This window comes from Medicago truncatula, chromosome 7 (genome assembly GCF_003473485.1).
Source record: "Medicago truncatula cultivar Jemalong A17 chromosome 7, MtrunA17r5.0-ANR, whole genome shotgun sequence".
NCBI lineage: Eukaryota > Viridiplantae > Streptophyta > Magnoliopsida > Fabales > Fabaceae > Medicago > Medicago truncatula.
In genome coordinates this window covers 38275424-38301073 of record NC_053048.1, presented here as the reverse complement: position 1 = coordinate 38301073, position 25650 = coordinate 38275424, and the positions used below count along the sequence as shown (strand labels likewise).

Here is a 25650-nt window from a genome sequence, read left to right as displayed (position 1 = left end):
TTTTTTTTTAGTTAAATATGAAGTTTAATTAGGCACATGTTATTGTTATTGCCGCAGAATATGAGATTTTGGTTTGTTATACTTATTATTGAAACTATGTATTGTAAGCTTTGGTTTCTTAGATCGTGGTCAATATATGTTTAAATATATTAATTCCTTTAAAAAAATTAGGCAAAAACCTTCTAATTGCTAGGATCTAATCAAAATTTGAAGTCAAATTTTAGCTATTTTAATGCAGATTCGGTACAAAATTGCTGTGTAAAGTCCTCAGTGGTCCTGCTACAGATTTGTTGCGATATTGCTATGATAAGTCATAGCTATGTTGCTTCGGAATTTATATTTCAAATGTACTACTTTAGTCCTCATTAACTATATGTAATGTTTTCTATTCGCTACGAATTTGTTAGGAATAATTCCTAGCAAATTTGTCTCTAAATCCATGCTACGGGTGATTCAATAGTTATTTCGTAGCATATTCCTAGTTAAAGTGGGAAATTAGCTACAAATTTGGGGTAGCATATCACATATTTTCTGGTAGTGTCTAAACAAAAGTAAGATTAAGAATCCTAAAACACAGAGTGGCAAACTCATTTTGCCCTTCGCAATTTTTATTTTAATCAATCCCTGACAAAAAAAGAATATGTAAATTAATCTATAGGATTTTATACGAAAGAGAAATTAATCTTTAACTTGTTAAAATATAATACTAACTTGTTTCTAATATGAAAATGTCAGAAACTAATTTCAGTAATATTTTTTTGTTTGAGACTAAATTGAAGTAGAAAATTGTGAAAGACCGACTTGAATTGAATTGAATCTTTATTTATAAAAAAAAAGACTAACAAGGATTGATGAAGGGCACTTTTGTAACGTGATTCATATGATGATCGCTTTTTTGTAAACAATTACAATTAAAACATTATTTTTAAAAAAATCCAATTAAAACATGGCGGCTTTCTTTTGAAAGGAAACATTATGGCTTTCTTTCTTGTAATTATATAAATTTGAGTTTTTATTTAATATCATTTTTAGTTGTAATTACAGTGGAGAAAGAAAGCCATAATGTTTCCTTTCAATTTGACATCCTCAAGATCTCAGAAAACATTCAATTCAACTCCTCAAGATCTCAGGTTTAATTCTCTTTGATGTCAATTTGAGGGGTTATTTTAGCTTCTTAAAAAAAAAAAATTCTTCGTTGAATGAATGAATTCAATTCAACTTTGGGAAAGTATTCTTATTTCCCCTATCTAGTCTAAGGACTCATGCATCATCATTTATCCATATATCATCACTTACTCTTTCGTTTTTGGGTTAGATATGTTTTTGTCCCTATAAATATGTAAATTTTTAGTTTTAGCCCCTCTAAAAAATTTCAACTTTAGTCCTTCAAAAAAATTTCATCTTCACTTTTGGTCCCTCCTTTAAAGTAAACTCATATGTAAAATTCTTATTTTTGAATAAAAAAATTCAGAAAAGTTCATAATATTATAATAATCTCCCAAAAATAATTAGAATTTTTTACCAATATATGAATTTTTATATTTTTTACGGTTTAAAATTCATATTTAATTTGAGTTTTGTTAAAAAATTCTAAATTTTTTTACAATATTTTACATATTTCTGCACAATTTCATTAAAAAATACAAAAATTAACTTAAAAATATGGACCAAAAGTAGTGATTGAAAATTTTATAGAGACTAAAACAAAAAGTTGATATATTTTCGAGGGACAAAAAACACATATTTAACACTTCTTTCTTTATGCTATAAAATATACATTACTTCCTCTGCTGCTGGTAACTAATACTTATAAATTACATTAAGCATGAAGATATCAACCCATGGATATGTTTTGTTATCCATCCTTTTGTTAATCATTTCCATTACTGCTATTGATATTAATGGAGACGAAAATGCAGATTACAATTACATGTCCAAACTTTTGAAAGCACTAACCCCAACTCCCTCTAACTGGTCTAACAACACTCACTACTGCAGATGGAACGGCATTGTTTGTGATCAGTCTCATCGAATTCGAAACATCACGCTTCCATCAAGTTCACTCACTGGTACACTCCCTTCCAACCTCAACTCTCTCTCTTATCTAACCCACATCGACCTCCACAACAACTCACTCACCGGTACTTTGCCTGATTTGTGTCACCTCGACTCACTTGAAACCGTGCACCTTGGTCACAATAACTTCACCGAAATCACTACCGGTTGCCTTACAAGCTCAAATATACAAACCTTCAACCTTAGCAATAACTTGAATATCCGATCCTGGATGTTTCCTAGGCCTCATTTTGAGGGGTGTGAGTATCTGCAATACCTCGATCTAGAAGCCACAAATATGGAAGGTGACATCCAGTTGGTAGAGTTCGGTTCATTTCCAGATTTGCATACCTTTGTTGTTTCTCACAACAACCTCACCGGAACTCTGCCAGTGTCTCTTGGGAAATCTAAAGTAAAGTATTTGCGGTTCAATGACCAAGGGGAATACAGTGGGTTTTCGGGTAGAATTGACGTTATATCATCCATGAGTAATTTGTCTCAGGCGTGGCTTCAGAACAACACATTCACAGGTTCAATACCCAACATGTCCAATTGCACTCATTTGTTTGATTTACAACTTGAGTCAAATTCCTTAATTGGTTTGGTGCCACCTTCATTGCTCTCTCTATCTAGCTTGAAGGACCAATACCTGAGTTTCACAAAGGTGTTAAGGCAACTTGGGATGGAAATAATTTTTGTAGAAGCGATGCAGGACCATGTGATCCACAGGTTACGAATTTATTTGAAATTTTTGAAGCTTTTGAGTATCCTTATTTTTTGTCAATTAAAGGGAACAATGCTTGTACCGGCGGGTATCTTGGTTTAGGGGGAATTATTTCTCCTGCATTTTCCAATTTAACAAGTTTAGTCAAATTGACTCTTGCTGGTAATAATTTGACACATTCAATACCACACAGTCTTTACAACTTTGCCTCAACTTCAGCTTCTTGACGTTTCTGATAATAATCTGACTGAACAAGTTCCCAAATTTCCATCCAAGGTCAAGTTAAATACCACAGACAATGCTTTGCTTGGCTTAAATATGTCTAGACCAACACATAGACCTGTTTGGATTGCAGGTATGTATTATATATTTCAAATTTGGGTTAATAGTGTTTTACACCCTGTAATATAAGTCATTTCCGGATTTACCCCTTGTAAAATATTTTTTTTATTTACCCCTGTAAAATATTCTTTTTCCAGAATACCCCCCTAATAAGCCATACAAAAACGAATTTTTTTTTTTTTTTTACAAAAATTTTGGTTTTTCTATGGCCTATTAAAGGGGTATTCTGGAAAGAAAAAAACTTTTAAAGGGGGTAAATCAAAAAATATATTTTACAGGGAATAAACCTGGAAATGGCCTATATTACAGGGGGTAAAGCATCATTAACCCTTCAAATTTTGTTTTAAAATAATTGTTTTGTTTTGTGAATTTTGGCCATGTACAAATCTTGTTATCTATTCCATCTTATTTTGAATATAAAAAAAAGTTATATTTTTTAATTCACCTTCTCATCTTGAATATAAACAAGTAAACTTAATTTAAAATGTAAGAATATTATCATTAGTTTCATATATATGCGGGACCCAGGAAGGGTCCCATCATTTTCCAAGACTTGAACATGTGACCATTTAGTCATATGATAACAATTTTACGAGTTGCGTCAAGGTCACCCTTTTCAAAAGAAAAAGTATACAATTTCGTTTTTAATTTGAGAAAATTAAATAAAGATAAAAGAGACTAATGAGTTTCAATTAAGGTGAAATCGATAAATAAAGAGTTTGAACCTCAACTAAAATAATCTTTAGAAAGTATTATTTTGAGTCATTTTTCCTATGAATTATAAGGTTTTGATAAGTCTGAGCATGGCTCAGTTGATAAGGACAATATACATAATATATGCAAGGTTTGGGGTTCGAACCCTGTCCACCACCCAAACAAAGGTTTTCGATAAAAAATTAACTTTTTTAGATTGAACCATATATTTAAAAAATTACTCGATGAAATAGATAAATAATGTTATATTTAGATTTGACAATTTAAGTACTCCTTTTACTTTTGTGATAATAAAGCACATAACTATTGTTTATAATTATCCTTCAATCTTCTACAAACATGCAGGGGCATCGGTGTTAAGTGTTGGATTTGTCATACTTGTGCTGATTATTTGTAAACATAAGAGGTATCATATTTTAGTATATAGGTGGATCTTCAAGAAAACAATAAAATCTACTGACCACAGTGTAGAGGATTTTATATAAAGTTATAACTTGTCAGTGCCAATTAAGCAGTATGGGTATTCAGAAGTGAAAAGAATGACAAACTCATTTCGAGACAGATTGGGTCAAGGAGGATATGGTATGGTTTACAAAGCAAACTTACCTGATGGTCGTGAAGTGGCGGTGAAAGTAATAAACGAGTCAAAGGGAAATAGAGAAGAATTCACAAATGAAGTTGCAAGCATTAGTAGAACATCACATGTGAACATCGTTTCACTTTTGGGTTTTTGCTATGAGAACAAAAGAGCACTAATATATGAATTCATGTCCAGAGGATCATTAGATAAATTCATCCTCAAAAGTGGGTTGCCTGATGCTATTTGTAGTTTAGATTGGAACGCATTGTACCAAATTGCAATCGGCATTGCTCAAGGACTAGAATACTTGCATCAAGGATGTAATTCAAGGATTTTGCATCTTGATATCAAACCACAAAACATTCAAGGATTTTTGCTAAAATATGCCAAAAGAATGACAGTATTGTGTCTATACTTGGCACAAGAGGAACCATAGGATACATAGCACCAGAAGTGTTTAGTCGAACATATGGTGGAGTTTCTCACAAGTCTGATGTATACAGTTATGGGATGTTAATTCTAGAAATGATTGGAGGAAGAAAGAATTATGACACTGGAGGGTCATGTACTTCTGAAATGTACTTTCCTGACTGGATTTATAAGGATCTTGAACAAGGTAATAATAACCTTGTGAATTATTTAGAAAATTCAGAGGAAGAAAATGATATGGTGAGAAAGATTACTATGGTGAGTTTATGGTGCATTCAAACAAACCCATCCGATAGACCATCAATGAGTAAAGTAACAGAAATGCTACAAGGACCACTTCAGTCAGTGCCATATCCTCCAAAGCCTTTCTTATATTCTCCTAAAATTCCATCAGTACAAACTTCATATGTGTCTTCCAGCAATATGTTATAGACAAATTCAGAAAAGATAAAAGTGAAATTGTGATTGTCATGTAATTTTACATTGTTGGTATTTGAGTAAAATTTTCCATATCCTTTGGTTGAACCTCAAAACATGTCCATATATATATTTATAGTTGCATTTTGTCAAAAAATATATATTTATAGTTGCAAGTTTCTAAAATATATTTATAGTTGCAAGTTTCTAGCTACTGATGACTTTGAAGATCTTATTTATATTCAACAGTTCAAAATTTAATGGCGTCTACTTAATAACTTGTAAACTATAAGGACTTTGAGAATTTATAAAGTAAATTTAATAAATGGGTATAAAAGATAAAAATACTGGTGATACTTACTTCTTCAAGAGGAAAATAGGTAAAACAGTACTTTTATTGTGGTACAAAAGTTCTAAGTTGTAGGAGTAAGAGCACGTTCAATTTCTTCCAACGAGCGACCCTTCGTTTCTACAACATTAGCAGCTATGTATAAGACCGCAAGAAGACACACAGTTGAGAACCCCAAGTATACACTGCTGATACCAATCTTGTTAACAACACTCAAGAAATAGAGCCCTATCACAAAGTTGGAAATCTGATAACAAAAATACAAATTTCCACATTTTATCATTAATATAATTTTCAGGAAAGCCAGCAAAATCAATTATGAATAATCACAACGGGTCCAAGAAGCTTCAAAATTTACAGCAAGATGAAAGAATATTGTGTAAATATTAGATTCCAAAATGAAATCACTTACCCAATGTGTGCCTAATGACAAAGAAATTGCTTTTGCTCTGATTCTAGATGCAAATATCTCCGGTAGAAGAAGGGCAGGCACAGGACCGGCACCAAGAGAGAATGATAATACATAGCTGTTTGAAATTCATATATGCCATGGCCACCAAAGTCAAATGTGAAATGAAAATAAAAAATGGAATCAATTTTGTTGACAAAAACTAAATGACTTACAGGACAGTCCCGAGGACCGCAAGGGAGCCTGAGTATGGTGCAAGGACTTTCCAACTAAACGACACAGAAAGAAGCAACATAGAAGCAGCCTGGAAAACACAGAAAATGTTAAATTACATGTGAGAGGAAATTAGGCCATTTTGTTGGAATGAATATATGCATTAGTTTAGCCAAACAGAAAGTAAAATAGAAATTGCGAGAATTCAAGTGTGACTAGTTAGAGTTCCACATCAACTGAGAATGAGCGAATCAATGATTTGTAAGACTTAAGAATTGTTGTTACCATCCCACTAAAGCTTGTAATAAGGAGACTTTTTCTTCCTTTTCTATCCATCAAGGAGGAAGCAATAACAGTGCCTGCACCAAAATCAACAACAGTCATGAAAAATGAAATCTTTCTGCAAATGGCATAAGTATAGTTTTGGAATGAAAAATACTAACCAAAAACATTTGATGCACCAACGAGAGCACTTGCTGCAACATCTGAAGAAATTCCAGCACTGCGAAAGACCGAAGTTGAATAATAAACCACAGCATTTATTCCAGCAAATTGCTGCAGCAGGAATAGTGATGCGCCAATGCTGACAACTGTGAGAGAATATTGTATAGAAGTGCTACATCAGTTAAGTAGGCATCAATCAACTTCACAGCAAACAAAATGAAGTTGAGCAGTGAATCAAAATAAGAAAACTAAGTAAATATAATTATGGCTTAATTGCACTTTTGGCCCCCTATCTTTCCAAAAGTTGGGATTTTGACCCCCTAACTAATTAAAATACAAAACAGCCCCCTATGTATTGGATCTTTGGCAAATTTGGCCCCCAAGACCCATTTTGACTTGGTTTTCGCTGATGTGGCAATTTAAAATAAATAAATATTTTAAAAAAAAAAATTAATTTAATTTGAAAAATAAAAAAAAATTAATTTAAAAATATACTTTTTTAAATGATTAAAAAAAATAATTACAAAAATAAAAAAAAAAACATTTTTAAATAATGAAAAAATAGATGTGGCGTCCACGTGTGCGTTGACCGAGTCAAAATTGGCATTGGGGGCCAAAACTGCCAAAGATCCAATACATAGGGGGCTGTTTTGTATTTTAATTAGTTAGGGGGCCAAAATCGCATCTTTTGGAAAGATGGTGGGCCAAAAGTGCAATTAAGCCTATAATTATAACCAAATTTTCAGAAGCTGAAGGTTAGCATCTGTAGTAAGTTAGTAACAAACTTGTAAAATTAACTGACGAAGATATAATTAGTATCAGTTATCTGTTGCTAAAATTAAACTTAAATACACAACAAACCTTTTCAACATTTGATAATCAAACCTGAAATCAGTCTTAACTTCAATTTTTGCATTACCTTTCTGATATCGGCTACTGAACAGTTCGGACCATCCTGCTTCAGGTTCAGAAGAACCTTGACTTGCTGCTGTCAAGTCCTGCATAACCGAAGCAACTATTTCTTTTCCATATAATGTTTTAATAGCCTTTTCAGCTTCAGAGATTTTCCCTTGCTGTAAAACAAACAATGTAATTTTCTTAGAAAACTAATGAAATTGCAATAAACTTCTAACATAACAATTTGCTTCGAAGGAAATAAGGCATCATATACACATAAATGTATGTTTCGTTGCATTCAGGTTACACAAAATGGCAACTGTAAATCTAAAATTTCTACCCATATAAAATCTTTAAGGACGTCAATACTAGTGTCTTTAAAGATTTAAATTTTATTTATAAAATCTAATTGTTTATTTGGAAAGTTGTCACCATAGGAGACTAGAATCCAATTGATAGGTATGTGAAATTAATATGTACAGAAAAGTTATTATGAGTCTGCAAGTAGTATCTTTTTGTCTTAACCATCCGGCTCCTAGGGAAAATGAGCCCTAGTAGTCTGGAGTTTAGTCGCGAGGTAAGTAAAGTATGATTAAAGATTATTCAAGCCACGGTTCGGACTTGGGTGCTCCTGATTAATTCGACTTTAACTGAAGCCAGTTAACTACCGGAGCCTAATCACTTGGTTGTCTAACAGTAGTATTTTATATAAGAAAGTAAGCTCTCGAGGGGATAAATTTTGCGCTGTTTGTTTTGTAATAGCTGGTTTACTTGGCATGACATCTAACTGTATTTTCCTTGACAAATGACAGAATAGGGTTGCAGGACAACCTGATAAAGCCACCGAGGACTCTCCGGACAAATTGCCATTCCAAGTGCTAATAGAATAGATGGAACTATTGCAATTCCAAACATTGTCCTCCACCTGAAAAACGAAATGAAGATTAGACATGAGACTAACTTACAATTCACAACAAGTGCTAATTGATTCTAGATCCTCCGAGTAAAATTCATTCAGCTGATACTTCAGAAAAGTATAGGGATGTCTATTAAAATTCTATTGGAATTCTATTAAGGAAGGAATTGATGTACAAAACTCTCTTCAAAAAGGACTAGACATTTTTGATTGCCTCTTGATTTATTTGTCATTCATGAATGGCACATATCTTCATTTTCTTTCTCTTGGAATGCCTTATAATAGAAGTAGTTTTCTAGCTTCTAAAACTGTACACTGAATATAGTCATTTCCATCTCAAATGTAAATGCTCTCTAGTTGACATTTGACCTAGGAAGAAATAAACAGGTGACAAGAGATGAAGCATTTCAATACTACATACCACGTAGGATTTCCCTCCAGAGGCAAACCAGCAACAAGTGCAGCAAGAATCCCAATACATATAAAAAGCTGATTAACAGATCCAAGTGCACCACGAATTTCGGTTGGAGAAATCTGTCGATTAAAAGAAATCAGAAGTCACCATGACCCTGAGATCCATATACCATATGTAAAAACGATCATAACTGTTAAAATAATTTATAAAGGCACCACCTCAGATATGTATAGTGGTACAATAGCAGATGCAATACCGATTCCTATACCAGCTAACGAGCGGCCAACGATCATTGTCTGAACACTCTGAGCCGTAGCACTGCAGATGAATTAAAATTTAAAACATCCGGTATCAAATATACATTAAAGATCAATCCTCGTATTAGGGACAATAGACAAACCAAAGAAATCCTCCAATTGCTAGAGGGATTGCATCCAACTGAAAAGTCCTGGTTCGACCAAATTTGTCAGCCAATGCTCCACCAGTAAACGAACCGACAGTAGCACCTGCAAGTAACGTGCTGACAATCCATCCTGTTACAGGATCTTGTTTTGTTAGTTTGAGTCGGTTAGATAGGAATGCAACTGTGCTCTATAAATTGGACAATTATGTACACATCTGACTATCTTCTATCAAAATAGTTCCTTATGAATTTTACTCTCACTCAAGCTTTCAAAGCTCTTTTCACTCATTTTCCTCGAATCCTTTGGATTCTAACACATCATGTTGATGGATTTAACTCATGAAAATCATAAGATAACAAATGGAGCATATTCGCCTATAAAAAAATGAGCATATTCAAAAAACAAACAGATTTTACTGTTAAGACACTAAAGTTTGTTCTTACTTGATATAAAAGTAACAATAACAAGTTTAAAATATGTTCACAAGTATGCCAAAAATTTACTCGTTGCATGCAACAAAATAAAGAACAGAACATGAAATCAGAAGAAGATGGAGTATTTGCAAAACAATCTAGAATTTCATTGCTGATAAAATCAATCAGGCAGATTAAACTTATTAGCAAGTTTTTCAACTAAAAACAACCAAAATAAAATAGAAGAAAAAAACCTTGTAGCACTGTGTTTTGAGCGATTCTGAGATCCTTGGCAAGGTACTCAAGAGCACCATTTACCACCCTACACCAAACAGGGCATTATCAGAGTTTCCCACCTAAGAATGAAAATCAGTAGTATAATAGATGAAATTCAACATAAAACATAAAGAAATGGCTTATGTTATTCAATTAAGTTCAATGGAAGTTTAAAGAAAAAGGAAGTGTGCTATTTATTATGATGGTTATATACACGAAATGCAAGAATTACTCTTCCAAAACAAAAACAAAAAAAAATTGAACAAAAACATAAAACTGAGATGTGGCAGAAAACATGGTGCGGTTGGAGATAAATTCAGTAGACAAGATTTATTTGCTTCGTCTCATTATATTGTCATTCGTAATATGAAACATTTCTCAAGAAGAAGAAATATTGAATGTCTGCATTATAAGTCCATTGATCTTCATACTCAACGAAGATGAAATCCGTACCCAAGATGATAACCAAATAAAAAGGCTCCAAGGCAAGCAACACCGACATAGGGAAAAACAGTTCCAGAAGGTCTGCCTGGAGATTTATTGGGCAGAAGATCCTCAACATCTTCATCTGCAATGCAATGTTTTCAGTATCATTTCAGGGAAACAAACACATGTGTAACATACATATGAAATTAACATCATCAATGTATATTAAAAAAGAGGCAGTTGTAAAAGATAAATAAAATTGACTTAAACATTTACACTAGTAGATTGTTTTTAGAGGAAAAGTTTTAACAACACACTCTAATGCCCTTATTAACACTCGCTCAATAGTACCATAAAATTCACGTGGATTCCACCGTTTTGAAAATAGGTCCAACTAAATAGGGAATGAAATCCACACGATTTGACCTACGCAAAGTCACTAAATAAAAGAAAGAATTATTGCAAGTGAATGTTGGGACAGTGTTAACGATACTTCTCTTCTTAAAGAGTACATAATCTTAACAGACACCGATGTCAACAACCCTAACAGACACAAAAATGAATGCACATTTACTTTTACAAGGAGACACAAACATTATGTTAATCAATTTGACACAATGTTCAATTATATTTCACCATACATTGCTGTACAAACATTGCCTAAGACATTAAATATAATTGGACGTATCTGTAAATGTAATGTAACAACATTTTACTATAAAATCGATAATTCATAAACTCAATACAAGAAGAAAAAAAACATTAATAAATCTAGCCATGAGAAAAAGTCAACAGGGCATGAACTAAACGACGAATCAACCATATAACTAACAAACGAAACAAATCAAAGTCGACATTTATATCAGAAAAGAAACAGAACACAAACCAGAAGTTTGAAACCTGGTTGGTCTAGGCTTAACAGTGGAACCAAAAATGCTACCAAAACCCCTTCCTCTACTACTACTAGTCAACTCAGTTTCCATGATGGGTGAACCAGACCTCAAACCACAGCAGCTACTCATTGCTCTCTTCTGGTTTTGATTTCACCAAAGTCAAAAGTTGACACTAATTGCATATCTTAACTAAAACTCCAATACCCAAAAGTCAAAGAACGTAAATTTTTTGCGATAAAGAAAAAATAAAATTGGGATGAAATACTCTCAATTGGGGTTGACTGTTAGAACGAAAAAACACAGTAACCGACCAAATCGGGAAGTGAATCTAGCTAGGTAAAACTCTGACACTGCCAAAATTTTGACAAACGTAAGCTAGAAAAAAGATAACACGGTGGTACTTACCACGGTAAAAACTAAAACCTTGTTGGTAAGTTTATTTGTGTTTTTGATAAAACTTTGATATGACTAATCAATTTAACGTGATTTAATTTAGATTGGTTTTTGGATGTTTAAATTATAGATTGAGAAGTTTTTTATTGAAATAAATATTAAAAATTAATATTATTGAATGATAATGATCGATTATGTTTTAAATAAATGAAATAGTGTTCTTGTGAGTTTAGTTCAATTGGTATGAACAATATATAATATATACAAGGTTCGAGGTTCGAACCTCGGCCACCAAAAAAAAATTAAATAAATAAATGAAATATAGAAAATGGATTAAATTAAACTAATAAGTAGTATTAAAACAAAATAAAAACTAATGAAAAATAGATTAATGCAACATGTTTGTTTAGGGAGTTACGAACCAAACATATCTGAACCTAACTTGTGTTTGTTATATTTCATAAGTTACGATCCGATCAGCCTCAGATTAGTATAACAACATGGGCTAGTGCTCTCATATGTGTATTTGTTGGAAGAAAAAAAAAAACACAAAACCTCAATTCTTGAAATATTCAAACACGCTTCTTTTCATCTAACCTGAGTAGAAGAAGGATTGTATGTGTTATCACATTTCTTCATTTTAGTAACAAGTACAACCTCTAGTCACATTATTAAAAAAAAACTTTTCAAGTTTGAATAAATTATATATGGTCAATATTATAGACTAAATATATTAATTGTTTATTCAATTAATCTAAAAAGTTATTTTTTTGGCTTATATTAGTGACCGTATGGTGTAAGTTTTACCTTCTTTTCATTATGATGTTGTTGAAGGTCATGGCTTTTAAGTTATTGATGAAATAGAATGTGAACGTCGATGTAGTTTAGAAATTTTGTAGTTTTTGATCAAGTTGAACGTGAATGTAGTTTACGGTTTGAATTAGTGAAAACATGGTATTGAAATGCTAATTAGAAATGTGAATGTTATTTTTATGCTCTATGTGGAGATTAACTGAAAAATCAATCCTGATTATATTTTCCAGTTCTACAGGGTCTATCCCATGGTATTGCCTTATGTAGAGAGCAATCCACCGAGACCCACAAAGAGCGGTTCTAATCAAGCAGGATAATGCAAATGTTAGAAGCATAGCTTTGAATGCAGCGATAGTGGTGGGAAATACACAAATCTATATTCTAAGTCTCCAGGAGATTGTCATGGCAACATCGATTGAGGCTAACATTTGCCACTCCAAAAAATAGGGTTTCGTTTACATATTTTTATATTTTCATGTCACATTGTTGTATATTGATATTTTAATCTTTCGCTATTGAACATGTACCGTTTAATGTGATTTATCGGAATTAATGTTTGAATGTTTTGGTAACCAACACACACTTCGGATTATATTTGTCAAATCTTTAACAAACAGTTCAAATTATATAATTCAAACAGTTTCAGCACACACATGTAACATAAAATTAAAACAAGGTTACAATCAAACCAAAAGCATTCAAGTTTAAGTCATTGTGTCCTTATTAATTTATTGTTGGTTATGAAAGTGATTTGTAGTAGCTGCTTAACTATTTTATTATGCATAGAGAACAATTGTTGTGTGAAATGGAGGAGAGTGTTGAAGTGATTGGTTATTATGGTTTGTTGTGAACTAGGGGAGACAGTTTCCATTATACAGTCTTATTATGTACAAAATTTAGTGGATGTTCTGATAAGGATATGGTCATTTGTTTAGATTATGAACCTATGAAACACATGGTTATGACTTATGCCTCTGTTGATAAAATTATGGTGTTAAATATTGTAGTGTCAGTGGTGTAAAATTTTGGTCTTCAATACTTGTATGTGCCATGAGCCACTTGATCGCAACCTTTATTTCCTGCTCAATGTCATTCACAGGTTCATTTTCAAATCTTTCAGTGATTTTCTTATTTATATAGTTTCATCATGTTGTTAATTAGATTAGATCATTAATATATACATGATTGATCAGTTTATTTGACATTGTTCATTTTTCTGAGGAAGATATTGTTGAATTTGAGAAGGCTTTGTTATCCAAGTCCAAATTATTGGTTCCATGGTATCATTAATGGTAGAAATAGTAGCTGATTTCCTCTCACTTTCTATTTTGAAAATTATTTAGGTATTGCTCCTTGATATATCATTTTCTTTTTTACCAAAATTTTCTTCTTGAATGTTTGAAGCGATTCAAGTTAATTTGTTATGTTCTCTTCATACTACTAGAAGTCTAGAACTAGAAGGAAACTGTTAAGACATTGTTTTAATTTTTTTTTTGGTACAAACATTGTTTTAATTTTATGTTATACATGTGTTGTTTCATATGGTCTCATTATGTGAGCTCCAGCCACTAGGCTCCTAGACCAAAAAAAAAAAAAAGTTTTATCTCTTACTCTTAATTAATCGTTGTAGAGTGAAGATTTGCTTTATTTGTTGGAATGATTATGATAAAAAAAAAAAATCGCCCAATCAAATTACCTATTTTATGTTATACATGTGTTGTTACCTAATGATTATGTGTACTTTCACCCATTGCCTAAACGCAAGATTTTAGAGAATTATGAGGTCAACCTTACTACATTTATTTACATTTCGTTTCTACTAATCTTTTTCTCTCTATCATTCTAACATCCGGGAGTTATCTCCCTAACCATCGTGGAGTTATCTCCCTAACGTTCCGCAAGATATCCACCAGACATATAAATTAAGGGTAAAGAAAATTTTGGAGGGCTAAGAGATGTTTAGGAGATTTGAAAAAAAGTTCTTTAATATTCAATTTTTGTTTTCTCCAAAATTACATGTTATCGACAACATTTATTTACTTGATACATAGGTGTGTACTTTTTTTCGTTTTGTTGCTAATATACATAGGTGTATACTAGGAACACTTAAGTAACAGAATTAAATCCAAAAACATCGTATATGTAACTAAGTTGCATCATTCAAAATTAAATTGATAAAGCACTTTTTTTCAATCCAAAGAAAAAGTTATGATCTAATTGGTTTCGTGGTGGGAAAACCAAACTTACGTCTAAATGAGCAATTTTCGTGAAAATAGAGAAGTTTTGTCTCATAATTTTTAAGGTAACGTGATTTCTTGCTGCAGTTTTAAAAAATACTACGTCCTTCTAAACACACATTTAATCACTTGTATCATTCTATCAACCATTGGATCGAGTAAGAACGTGAGGGTATTTGATCCTCTTTCTTTGACCAAAAATATAAAGAGGTGGAGTCCTAATATGATATCATCATACATTGAACCAAGAAGTGGAAGTTAGTAAGATTCTTATAGATTTGTCAAAATAATTAATGACTAACACAACGTCAATCACGCAAACATGTTTGAAGAACTAGCATTGTGGACCTTTATTCCACTTAATCACACCATTTCTTTAGTCCCTTCTCTCTAAGTACTTAGTTGTATGTACATATTTCCTTTTTGTATAGTACTAATACTCTGTACATATTTCCTAAAAAATCTACTTTGTACATGCTTGTGTGTAACAACAACAATATAATCCCACTTGAGTTCAAGCTAGATTACAAATATCCCAAGGAAACTTAAGAAGAAAAAAACTATTATAATTATTAATTTTTTTTAAATGATTCAATATAGGATAAGATCACATAAAAAAAGAATCAAAAATTGATTTTAAATGACAAACTCTTGTATATTTTTAAATTAATTAATCACACCAAAATCCATGCCAAAAGTAGTCAGATCCACTAGATTACAAATATGCAAGCATTTAAAGCCAAAAAGCATATACCCTTTTGTTTTTTATGTCCAAACCACCATCACTCTATACACGTATGCTTTAAAATAAATTTTATTTTATGGGATTCCTGTGGCTTTCTATAAATTATTAAAATTTGCGGCAAATAATTGAGCATCTTCATTCTACTAAAAACACAAGAAAACAAAAACACAAAAAATGGAGAAAACTTAGGTATAATTCCTCAGGTACTTTTCGTTCTTAACTAAAAATGAATATTTTTTGGATATAATAAACTTTGAAAAAATTATGAATTTGAGAAAATCATGGTAAATTTAGTTAAGAACCATACGAAAAGCATCTAAGAAATTGTACTAAATTTTCTCTAAAAAAAATATATATTTCTTCACGCTTAAAAGTTTTGTACTGTTTATGATATGATGTCCAGAAAAGCATTGCTCCTCTACGATTTCGAAATATGAATATATAATTTAGGGTTAATTAAGTAAATAATCTCTATAAATATAGAGAATTTTGTTTTTGTCCCTACAAAATAAAATTATATCTTTTAGTCTCTATAAATATTGTTCCTATAAACATTTTCTATTAATATTTTTAGTCTCTGTCAAAAATTTTCATCAACATTTTTGGTCCCTAAAATGCTTAAGAAAAATATCACAGGGACTAAAAAGTGTAATTTTATTTTGTAGGGACTAAAAATAAGACTGTGAATATTTATAGGAACTAAAAACTTAATTAATCATATAATTTATAACTTGCGAAATATTATTTATCATGTCATGCGTATAATGTCACACTTTTTGTTTACTATACATATGAATTAAAATTAGAGAAATGGATTTTCTACAAGTAATGATGTCAAATCCGGTGTCATTTGATTTTTGTGCTTATTTTTAAAATACGAGTAAATTGAAAAAAAAATATAAAACAAAAGAAAATGTAGATAAATAAATGCATGTCTCCATTTTGATGTTTAAATAACGGAAAATTTTATGATGAAGTCATGAAAATGACTTTTTTGGTGAAGTTAATACTATACCATCAAAAATATAGTGAGTAACACTCCATTGTTTGTACAGTGACATCAAAAGTTCAGTCCCATAGTATCATCAATTCATTAAATTAACAAGACTACACTTAATCTAATTTTATCATACCTTGTTTTAAGTGTAACACTTAAGACTATCACATAATATCATCAACTCTATTTGCATGTTAAAGATGCCAACGATAAAATAGTATCTGTAAGTCCAAGATGTTGCAAGCATTACTCGATGAATTACTATTGATCATTAATCCGTAATTAACAATTTAAAAATGAATCAAACATTAAGATCATAATTAACTTTTTCAAAAAAGTCAGTTTCCTAACTGCACCATAGAAGCTCCCTTAAATAACACCTTAGTTATAATATATTCCCACCAAACACACCATGCTTTTAGCTCTTGATTCGATTGTTGTCTCTTTTCCGTTGAAATTTTCACAACAAACAAACTAATCTACCCCTTAGCATCATCTACTAATTAATTCGATCCATGTGTGTTACAAATTATAGTATTATATATGCTACATCCCTTTTCCCAAGCTTATGCATAAATTTCTACTCTCTCATATAAACCCTTCACATACATATTTTGTAGCTCACACACACACATCACATATTTTGGTGCTTCTATCTCACACATATATCACTCATGGCATATGTTGATTACCATGAAAATTCCATTGCTACCCCCACCTCTACCAATACCCTAAAGCTTTTTGGCATCAACATCCAAGAAGCTTGTTTGAACCAATCTCCAACACAATCAGAATCATCTGAGCCTTTGAATGGGAGAAAATTATACGAGTGTCAATATTGTTGTAGAGAATTTGCAAATTCACAAGCCTTAGGAGGACACCAAAATGCACACAAGAAAGAGAGGCAACTTTTGAAACGTGCTCAAATGCAAGCAGCTCGTGCCTTTGTTCCTTCACATTTCCATAACAGATTCATCTCATCACCGCAGTGGCTGCCACAACAAAATCATTTCCTCGCCAATGCTCCACCGTCTCAGACACGTTCATCAGCGTGGCTATGCACCACCCATGCAGCAGGTTCGGGAGTTTTTTTAGCTCCCACAGCTGCGTTTGATGGTAGTGCTCCTCGCCATAGTTCTAAATTTGGTGGATTCAACGGTGGTGATTGTAGTGAACAAGGGTTTGGTTTAAATTTGCATCTTGGACTATAACAATTACCACTACAATTAATGTACTAGTAATTTTTTTTTGTTTAATGTACTAGTAAATTTTATTGTGCTAGCCTAGTGTTTAACTTTAATTGCAATTGCTTTAAAAAATACTTCAATTATAATTGTGCAGTCAAAAAATAAATAAAAGATTAGAGGGACTTTAAATATTAAAATGGGAAAAATAAAATGTTTAAAGATGCATATTGTCTCTCGTTCAAGAAAACACGAGTTTTAAGGGAAATCTATTCTCAAGGGACGTGTGTTTGTTGGGCGGGAGTAGAAATAAATTGAGCAGTATATTATATTGTTTTAAGGAACTTGAAGTAAAACAAAGGTTAAAAATAAAGGTGGTTGTTGTCATGTGAGCATAACTCATATGATAAAGATAATGTATTATAATATGTTGTGAATTTGGACTCAAAACTCACGCCAATGAAAATAAGATGTGTGGAGCAAATAAAAATAGTAATTAATATCAATGTAATCATAAGCAGCAACAATAATAACAACACCTAGATCTAATCTAGGAATCAAAGTGAAAAGCACAAGCAAAAGATAAAGAAAGAAGAGAAACAAACACACCAAGAAATGTTTATCCAGTTCGGTCCAACTTGACCTACTCTGGGGAGAGAGATTGATCTCTCCAATCCACTGTCAATGAGTTCTTACAAAGAGATACAAATGAGTTACAAGAACTAGCTTCAATAAGCTCACAGAGAACAAACCTAATTTCTACCTATTTTCCCAATTTCTCTCCACTGTCAATGAGTTCTTACAAAGAGATACAAATGAGTTACAAGAAACTAGCTTCAATAAGCTCACAAAGAACAAACCTAATTTCTACCTATTTTCCCAATCTCACCAATGAACAAGACACTCGATGATTTTCACTCACCCAAGGTGTTTACGATGTTTTCCAACCCAAAAGAACCATAATCAAAGACCCTTAACCCTAAAGTTATCTCCTTTGATTTCCAAAGTTTTCCTCTCTTGAAGCTCTCTCTAGAAAATGAACTGAAATGTTTATATAGTACACAATGAAAGACAAAATTGTGCCGCGCCTGAGAAAATCGCGCCACAATTATTTCATACGACCCAAGGTACGACAACCTTATCCAGAAATCGCATCACGCCTGCACAAAATCGCACCACGATTTACCTTCAGCATAAACCATCCATTCTACCAGGAAAATCGCGGTATGATTTTGAGCTTTTACAGCATCACAATTTGAAGTCAGATTCAACATAATATATTGTATAAGATGGTGAGGTTTAAACTCAGACATCTTACTTATTCTTCTTAATAGATAAATTCTCGCAGTTAGATTAGTTGAACAAAAAAACCGTTCTTTTAACCTTCTTATTTGATCTTTAAATCTATAAAATAACATTTAAAAGATATTGTCCCAAAGGCTTATAAAAAAAAAATAAAAAAAAATCATTGAGAAGTTACAACCGAACCACTTTAAAGGTAAAAAGGGAAAATTTTAAAAATAAGCCCCTATTCTTCAAAAAAATAAAATAGAGTCATAAATCCCTCAAAAAAAGGTCGTCTAAATAGCCTAATTGTCCATAATATATTGGCAGAATTTTGCGTACATTTTGTCTCTTAGGTCCAATTTACCGACTTGAATCAGCAGGATGCTGTAATAGATCAGGGCCATCAGATTTAGATCAACGGTTCAGATCATTTAACTGTGTTAAGGTGATGTCTAATCTGAACCGAGTGTTCTTATATCAGAGGCTGTGATTGATTACAGCACCAAATTGTGTGTTTTTTTTAAAGCACCAAATCCTGGTCCTAAATTTACAGAGTCATTCATGGTATTCAGTGTTTGGATCCTCGGCAGCCTTATTATCTACCGCTGTCTCTACCGCAAGCATATCACCCTTTCAATTAATTCAATGGCTACGATTAGATCAAAATATAATACACACAATATTGATTCTTAATTTATTTTCTGTTCACAATTTATGCATTTTTCGACTAGTTCTTCTTTGTTTGATCTTCGGTTACTGTACATGATGCTAAAATCTCCTCAGATAATCTAAACATTCCAATTTCTTGTACTGCTTTCTTGAAGACGAGATACCAACATGATCAAACAAAAACCCCTAAATCCAAAAGATAATTGTAGCTTTTGGATTTGTTAATTGACTAAATACATGAATAGATGAAAGTAGAAGGGGTTCTACTATCAATACATGTAATTTGCTAGTTGTGATACTCTCGTGACATATATCATCATCTAAATTTACATATATTTCACGTGACATAAAATTTGTTGTATTATTTCCAAAAAATAAAATTTGCTGCATGAAAATTGATGATTGTAAATGTCACAAACTTTTTTACTCGCAAATTTCAGTACATATGTATAGTAAAATATATTAGAGGATAGTCATACAAATAGTCAATTATCCTCTCTTTTATTGACGGAAATCATGGAGGGGTTGGATTAAAGTCATCCGATCATATTTGCTGGTTTTTGACAAAAAAAATTAAAGTCATTTCCCATAAAAAAAAAAAGTATACATATCTATGATAGTGTTCAAGATTTGGTGTTAGATTTTCCTTTAAAAATGTCAATGTAATTCTTGAAGTATGACTATAAAATTTTAAGTAGTCTCCATAATATATGAAATTTGTCGGTTTAATTTAAAGTATATAAAAATCAATCATGTATCTAACATTTTAATATTTTTAGTTTAGCTGAGTACATATTTTGTTGATTTGTTGCTTGTTTATCTTTGCACTCTTTTTTCCTTCATATGTGTTTTTTAAGTAAGATTGTTTTTGTACTTTGTACTCCCTTGAATTTCGATCTAGTCTCCCTAAGGTTTGTATGCTTTTTAAGATTAATTTGATGGTTTAATTATTTTTTGCGATGACAAAGAGATGGTTTTGTTTGATAGCAAAATTACTTTAGTTTTTGCTCGACCTGCGCTGCGCTGCCTATTGAATGAATAATACTGCACGTGCAAAAAATCAAGAAATAAAAAAAAAAATAAAAAAAATAAAAAAAACGCCGCTGCCGAGGATCGAACCCGGGTCACCCGCGTGACAGGCGGGAATACTTACCACTATACTACAACGACTTGGTGTTATCAATTTGAACAATTAATTTAATAAACATGAATAGCTCGTTACACACAAAACCAGAGAAAAATCTCCAATCTTTTTTTATTGAAACAAAATAAACCTCTTCGCTTTCTCTTCTCCAGACACTCGGCTACTATTCAGAAGATTGTGTTTTTGTTCACTTTTTTGGTTAATGCTCTGTAAGTGTTTCTTAATGATGTTTTGTTCTCAATTATATGAATTTATGTGTTTCTTAATCATTTCTATATTTTATTTCTTAACAGATAAATGTTGCATCTTGCATCTTCTCCAACCTTATCTTTAACTTATCCCAACAAGAACCTTCAACATATTCGTTACACAACAAAATTTGCAGTTAAAACATCATCATTTTCTGTTCGTTGTTCGGTTCCACAGGCAAATAACAATGGAGATAATAAAATGGAATACACTCCTTGGCTTGTTGTTGGCTTGGGTAACCCTGGAAATAAATACCATGGCACCAGACACAATGTAATTCTTATTAGCATTCACTTTTTTAGTTCTGTTTGGTTCTGCGCTGATAAATATTGATTTTGAATGAATTGATTCTGGTTAAAAATCAATTTTAAAATCAAAAGCTTCAATCTATAGCTTCAAGTTAGAAGTGACTCTGGAGGTAAAATCAATTTTGGTTGATTTGAAGTGTTTGAATCAATGTTCTTCTGTTTGTAGTGATTCTAATCATATCTCTTTGTATTTGTTAGGTTGGATTTGAAATAATTGATAGTCTTTCTCAATCAGAAGGTATTCTGATGAATACAATACAGTCAAAAGCCTTGATTGGAATAGGTGCATCATCTCCTACCATTGATTTTTTTATTTTATTTTATTTACTATTGAACCTTCCAATGGTTAATTGCAGCATTTATTTATATTTAATTATTTGATATGTACAGGTTCTATAGGAGAAGTACCAGTTTTGTTGGCGAAACCTCAAACATACATGAATTTTAGTGGGGAATCGGTTAGTTTTTCGTTGTATGTAATAGCTAGATTTTTCATGATTAATACACACACACTGAATTCGGTGCTGTTATAGTTATCTGTGTATGCCCATTTGTGCTTATTGTGATTTGTCACTTTGAATGTTATCTTTCTGTTATTGAATTATCTCATTTTTAATATTCTTAAAGGTTGGGCCACTTGCTGCATATTATCGAGTGCCTTTGCGCCATATTCTAGTTGTACGTATTTCTTACTTTGATCCTGTTTTGTTACAGTTTAGAAATTTATGGATTTTTCTTTGGCTTTAAGTTTGTGGAAATTTTTATGTAGGTTTATGATGAAACTAGCCTTCCAAATGGTGTTTTAAAGCTTCAACCTAAAGGTGGACATGGGCATCACAATGGGTAATGCTTGTTGTATTTCTAATAACATGGTTATTAAGATTTTTTAAGTATCAGAACTTTTTACTTCAGAATTTTTTAAGTATCTTATTGATTTAAGACATCACTGAATTAAGATATGTATAGTAAGGGTTGGGCTTCTAGGATGTGTTGGTGGTGTCATATAAGGCGGATACAAAGGCCATTGAAATTCTTTTTAACTCTTAACAATGAGGAGGTGGTATTATGTAGGGATAGCTTTACCACTAGTAGTAGTTGCTACAGCTCCAAAGTAGAATTCTCTTGTCTGAATTTAACTTGATTGACTCTTATTATGTTCTAAACATGGCTCATTAATCTGTAAACCTGGATAGTTACATGAATCTTGCCATGGGTAACATGTATAATATTTGCTCTCAACTATTTTTCTATACATTTTAGTGATGGAGATTTGTCTGAATTATGTCGCAACTTCTATGATTTTATGGATAATACAGAGACGGGCATCTCTATATTGCAATCCTTTTTTTTTCTTGACTTATTTAGGAGCTAAAACTCAATATTGCAAACCTTGTTTTCTTGACTTATCTAAAACCTGACATTACATTTTGCTATATAAGTCCTCTCCTCTTATACTGGGAAATTATGAAGTCTATAACTGGTGTTAATATTGTTACAGATTGAAAAATGTGATTGGCCATTTGGATGGTTCCCGTGATTTTCCTCGACTTGCAATCGGTTAGTTCTTTGTCTAATGTCACTTTATAAGCTGGTATAGCCTTAGTTGTTTATCAGAGTATATTTCAAAATTGCATTCTTACTTTGTAGGAATTGGAAACCCTCCTGGAACTATGGATTTAAGAGCATTTCTTCTACAAAAGTTCAGTTCAGTGGAAAGAAAGCAGGTTATACCTTCTAGTCTTCTATCAAGTGTAAATTAGTTTAGTTCTTCTATCATTGCATAGAACTTTTCTGCTTATTCTAGTTGTGAAATGCTTCACGGTCTACATGTGTTATGTTATCCATAGATAAGAGCAATTTAGGATTTAGTTTCTTTTTAAACTTAATTACAGTTAATAGATAGTAACAAATTTGACTAAAGTGCCAATACTGTTTTGTTTTTATTTTTTTAATGGCAGGTTGATGAGTCATTGGAGCAAGGAGTTCAAGCTGTTAAGACCTTAGTGCTCAATGGGTTTAACCATCATGTCAATAGATTCAATTTAGGGCAAAAATACAAGTACAATAAAGTTTAATTTCTCTCAAATGTACCAATAGTTTTTTGTTATTATAGATGAAATCCATGGTTACCACATTGTGTATGTTAGCATTTTCACCTAAAAAAGATGGCTTTAATATGTTATTCGTGCAATTGCCCACTCTCCCTCACATGGCTCTAGCATATCATTACTTCATAGTGAGAAAATTAAGCAGTTAAAACTAATCTACGAAATTGGTACCATACTTTGGAAGGCAACTTTTTGCTCATTGCATCTCATAATCCTTCTCTTTGAGAAATTCAATTACCGCATCACTTTTGTACATCTTTATTTTAAATCTAAATTTAAATTCTTGACTTGAATGAGGAGGATAGTCTATACTAACTGTCAATTTGGTAACTACAGAATATTGTGATACCAGACAAACTAAAAATTCATATAAATTGTACATGTGATCTTTATTGTTGAATTGCACAAATCGCGTTTGTGTTGTCTAAAGCAAAACTTAAAAGAGTGGTGATACATGTACACCCTTATGTGGCAATACACCTCTTACATCTACACAAAATCCTGACATGTGGCAAGGAAAAGGGAGAGGAGATGAAAGAGAAAGTATGGTTGTGAGATGAATTTACCAAAATATCCTTAATGCATGGGGTATACAATAGGGTGTATGATTAAAGAGTGTTCATGTAACATTTTCCAAACTTAAAACTTACATTTTACAACGTGAGCTTCATAGAGCTCTGTTGTTGATCAATGTTTGTTAATGGGGGCATCAGTTAGATTGGATTTGATAGCACCCATAAATATAATCCTTGTTTTGTACAAATAAATATAATCATTTTACCGCCTATCAAAATTAAAAAGGAAATTGTTGTTTACACATTTGATAAGGTTGTGCCATACGAGTATTTTATCTAAATGCCCTTCGGCAGCAGTTAACTGCCGAGGAATTTCAAACTTGAAATTAAATAAGGAAATACACCTAAATTTTCCTTAATTAAATTTAATTATTTAATTCTTTTAAGGAATTAAACATAATTATTTTTATGATTTCATTCATATGATTTTGTTGCCATAAATGAAAAAATATGATAGATGAATAATATCTGCAATCGGTAATTAATGGACCTAAAATGATGATTCAATAAAAAAATGCAACAAAAAAACATTATAAATAAAAAGAGCATTTAAGTCCTCAAAAAACATTTCAATAAGTGTAAAAATTAATCATTTGAATATTGTTTTGCAAATTACTTAAATAAAAAAAAATCTTTGTGCACAATTATTTTAATGTAGAAAATATAACAACATATTATACCTTAAAAAAAAATTGTTGTGCACAATTATTTTAACGATTTATTATTATTATTTTTATTTAAGTAATGTGCAAAACAATATTCATGCTTAATTTTTACACTGATTTAAAGGCTATTCTTAATAAGATATATACACATAAGTATAATACTGCAATTGTTTGAAACGTACCAAAATAATGATTGAAACATTCAAAATCAATAAATATTATTAATGACAATTTATAGTTTTTGTCAAAAAAAAAAAAGGTTTGAGGTTTCCTCGACAGTTAACTGCAGAAGTTTTCAGTTTTCCTCAGCAGTTAACTGCAGTCGATTTCATAATTCGTAGTTAACTGCCGAGGAGCATTTGGATAAATTACTAGTGTTTCTCAACCAAAGGTAATGTGTCAACAGCAATTCTCAAATTCAAACAAGTTTGATTTTGTAATTTAAAATTATAATTTTTTATGCCATAGTTTTTGGTGTCTCTTGATGTTGATTAGTTAGCATTGGTTTGGTATGGTGCTTGGTCTAAAGAGCGTATAAGTGTGGTGTCAAGTAGATGTGTAGTATACCCCACTTATGATGTTAGCTTCAGCAAATGTGTTGAAGCCTAGTTAGGCTCTGTTTGGTAAAAATAGCAGATAGTTGATAAGCTAGTTGATAGCTTTTAGCTGATAAGTTAACTGAAGTGTTTGATAAAAATAGCGGTTCAACTAGCTAATAAATGTAAAATGACATAAATGATATTCTTAATTCATAATAAAAATTATATCATTAATTTAAGTATTTGTAATTTTGTAAACTAATTTTTCTTTAAAAAAAATACTTTAAATTTATTAATTTAATATATCCTATGTATTATAAATTAAATTAAATTTTATCTTATATTTATTATCTTTTAATTGTTTCCACTTTATAAAAAAAAATAACATTTACCTCAAAAACAAAAAAAAAAGGTAGCACTA

General features: G+C 31.5%; 4 protein-coding genes, 1 non-coding gene and 1 pseudogene across 6 annotated transcripts; 4 read left to right on the top strand and 2 right to left on the bottom strand.

Moving 5' to 3' along the window:
- Window positions 1-1825: 1825 nt before the first annotated feature.
- On the top strand, window positions 1826-4296 carry LOC11427474 (receptor-like kinase TMK4). Its single transcript, XM_024770605.2, has 2 exons — window positions 1826-3134; window positions 4181-4296. Exon 1 carries the CDS (start codon window positions 1826-1828, stop codon window positions 2879-2881), a length of 1056 nt encoding a protein of 351 aa, XP_024626373.1. The 3' UTR covers window positions 2882-3134; window positions 4181-4296.
- LOC112416691 (LEAF RUST 10 DISEASE-RESISTANCE LOCUS RECEPTOR-LIKE PROTEIN KINASE-like 2.4) lies at window positions 3098-5296 on the top strand (annotated as a pseudogene).
- Window positions 5297-5536: 240 nt separating this feature from the next.
- On the bottom strand, window positions 5537-11743 carry LOC11437466 (plastidic glucose transporter 4). 2 transcript variants are annotated; one of them, XM_013593973.3, is made up of 13 exons: window positions 11310-11743; window positions 10451-10565; window positions 9976-10043; window positions 9305-9437; window positions 9123-9222; window positions 8911-9023; window positions 8405-8498; window positions 7596-7749; window positions 6676-6822; window positions 6518-6591; window positions 6235-6323; window positions 6023-6137; window positions 5537-5730 (listed from the first exon to the last, which is right to left on the bottom strand). In XM_013593973.3, the coding sequence occupies exons 1-13, from the start codon at window positions 11443-11445 to the stop codon at window positions 5656-5658; spliced, it is 1413 nt and encodes a 470-aa protein (XP_013449427.1). In that variant the 5' UTR covers window positions 11446-11743; the 3' UTR covers window positions 5537-5655. The 2 variants fall into 2 exon arrangements, with proteins under 2 accessions (XP_013449427.1, XP_003624350.1); XM_003624302.4 differs by having other exon boundaries at window positions 5541-5857; window positions 11310-11736.
- Window positions 11744-17017: 5274 nt separating this feature from the next.
- LOC112416772 (zinc finger protein 6) lies at window positions 17018-17828 on the top strand. Its single transcript, XM_024771371.2, has one exon. It carries the CDS (start codon window positions 17176-17178, stop codon window positions 17710-17712), a length of 537 nt encoding a protein of 178 aa, XP_024627139.1. The 5' UTR covers window positions 17018-17175; the 3' UTR covers window positions 17713-17828.
- A 2911-nt stretch (window positions 17829-20739) lies between these two features.
- Window positions 20740-20811, bottom strand: TRNAD-GUC (transfer RNA aspartic acid (anticodon GUC)). The gene has a single exon. It is a non-coding gene; the product is annotated as a tRNA-Asp (tRNA).
- Window positions 20812-20870: 59 nt separating this feature from the next.
- On the top strand, window positions 20871-23638 carry LOC11433742 (chloroplastic group IIB intron splicing facilitator CRS2-B, chloroplastic). Its single transcript, XM_003624299.4, has 9 exons — window positions 20871-20994; window positions 21079-21307; window positions 21541-21625; window positions 21733-21800; window positions 21970-22020; window positions 22112-22185; window positions 22841-22899; window positions 22990-23066; window positions 23301-23638. Exons 2-9 carry the CDS (start codon window positions 21083-21085, stop codon window positions 23415-23417), a joined length of 756 nt encoding a protein of 251 aa, XP_003624347.1. The 5' UTR covers window positions 20871-20994; window positions 21079-21082; the 3' UTR covers window positions 23418-23638.
- The last annotated feature ends 2012 nt before the right edge of the window (window positions 23639-25650 follow it).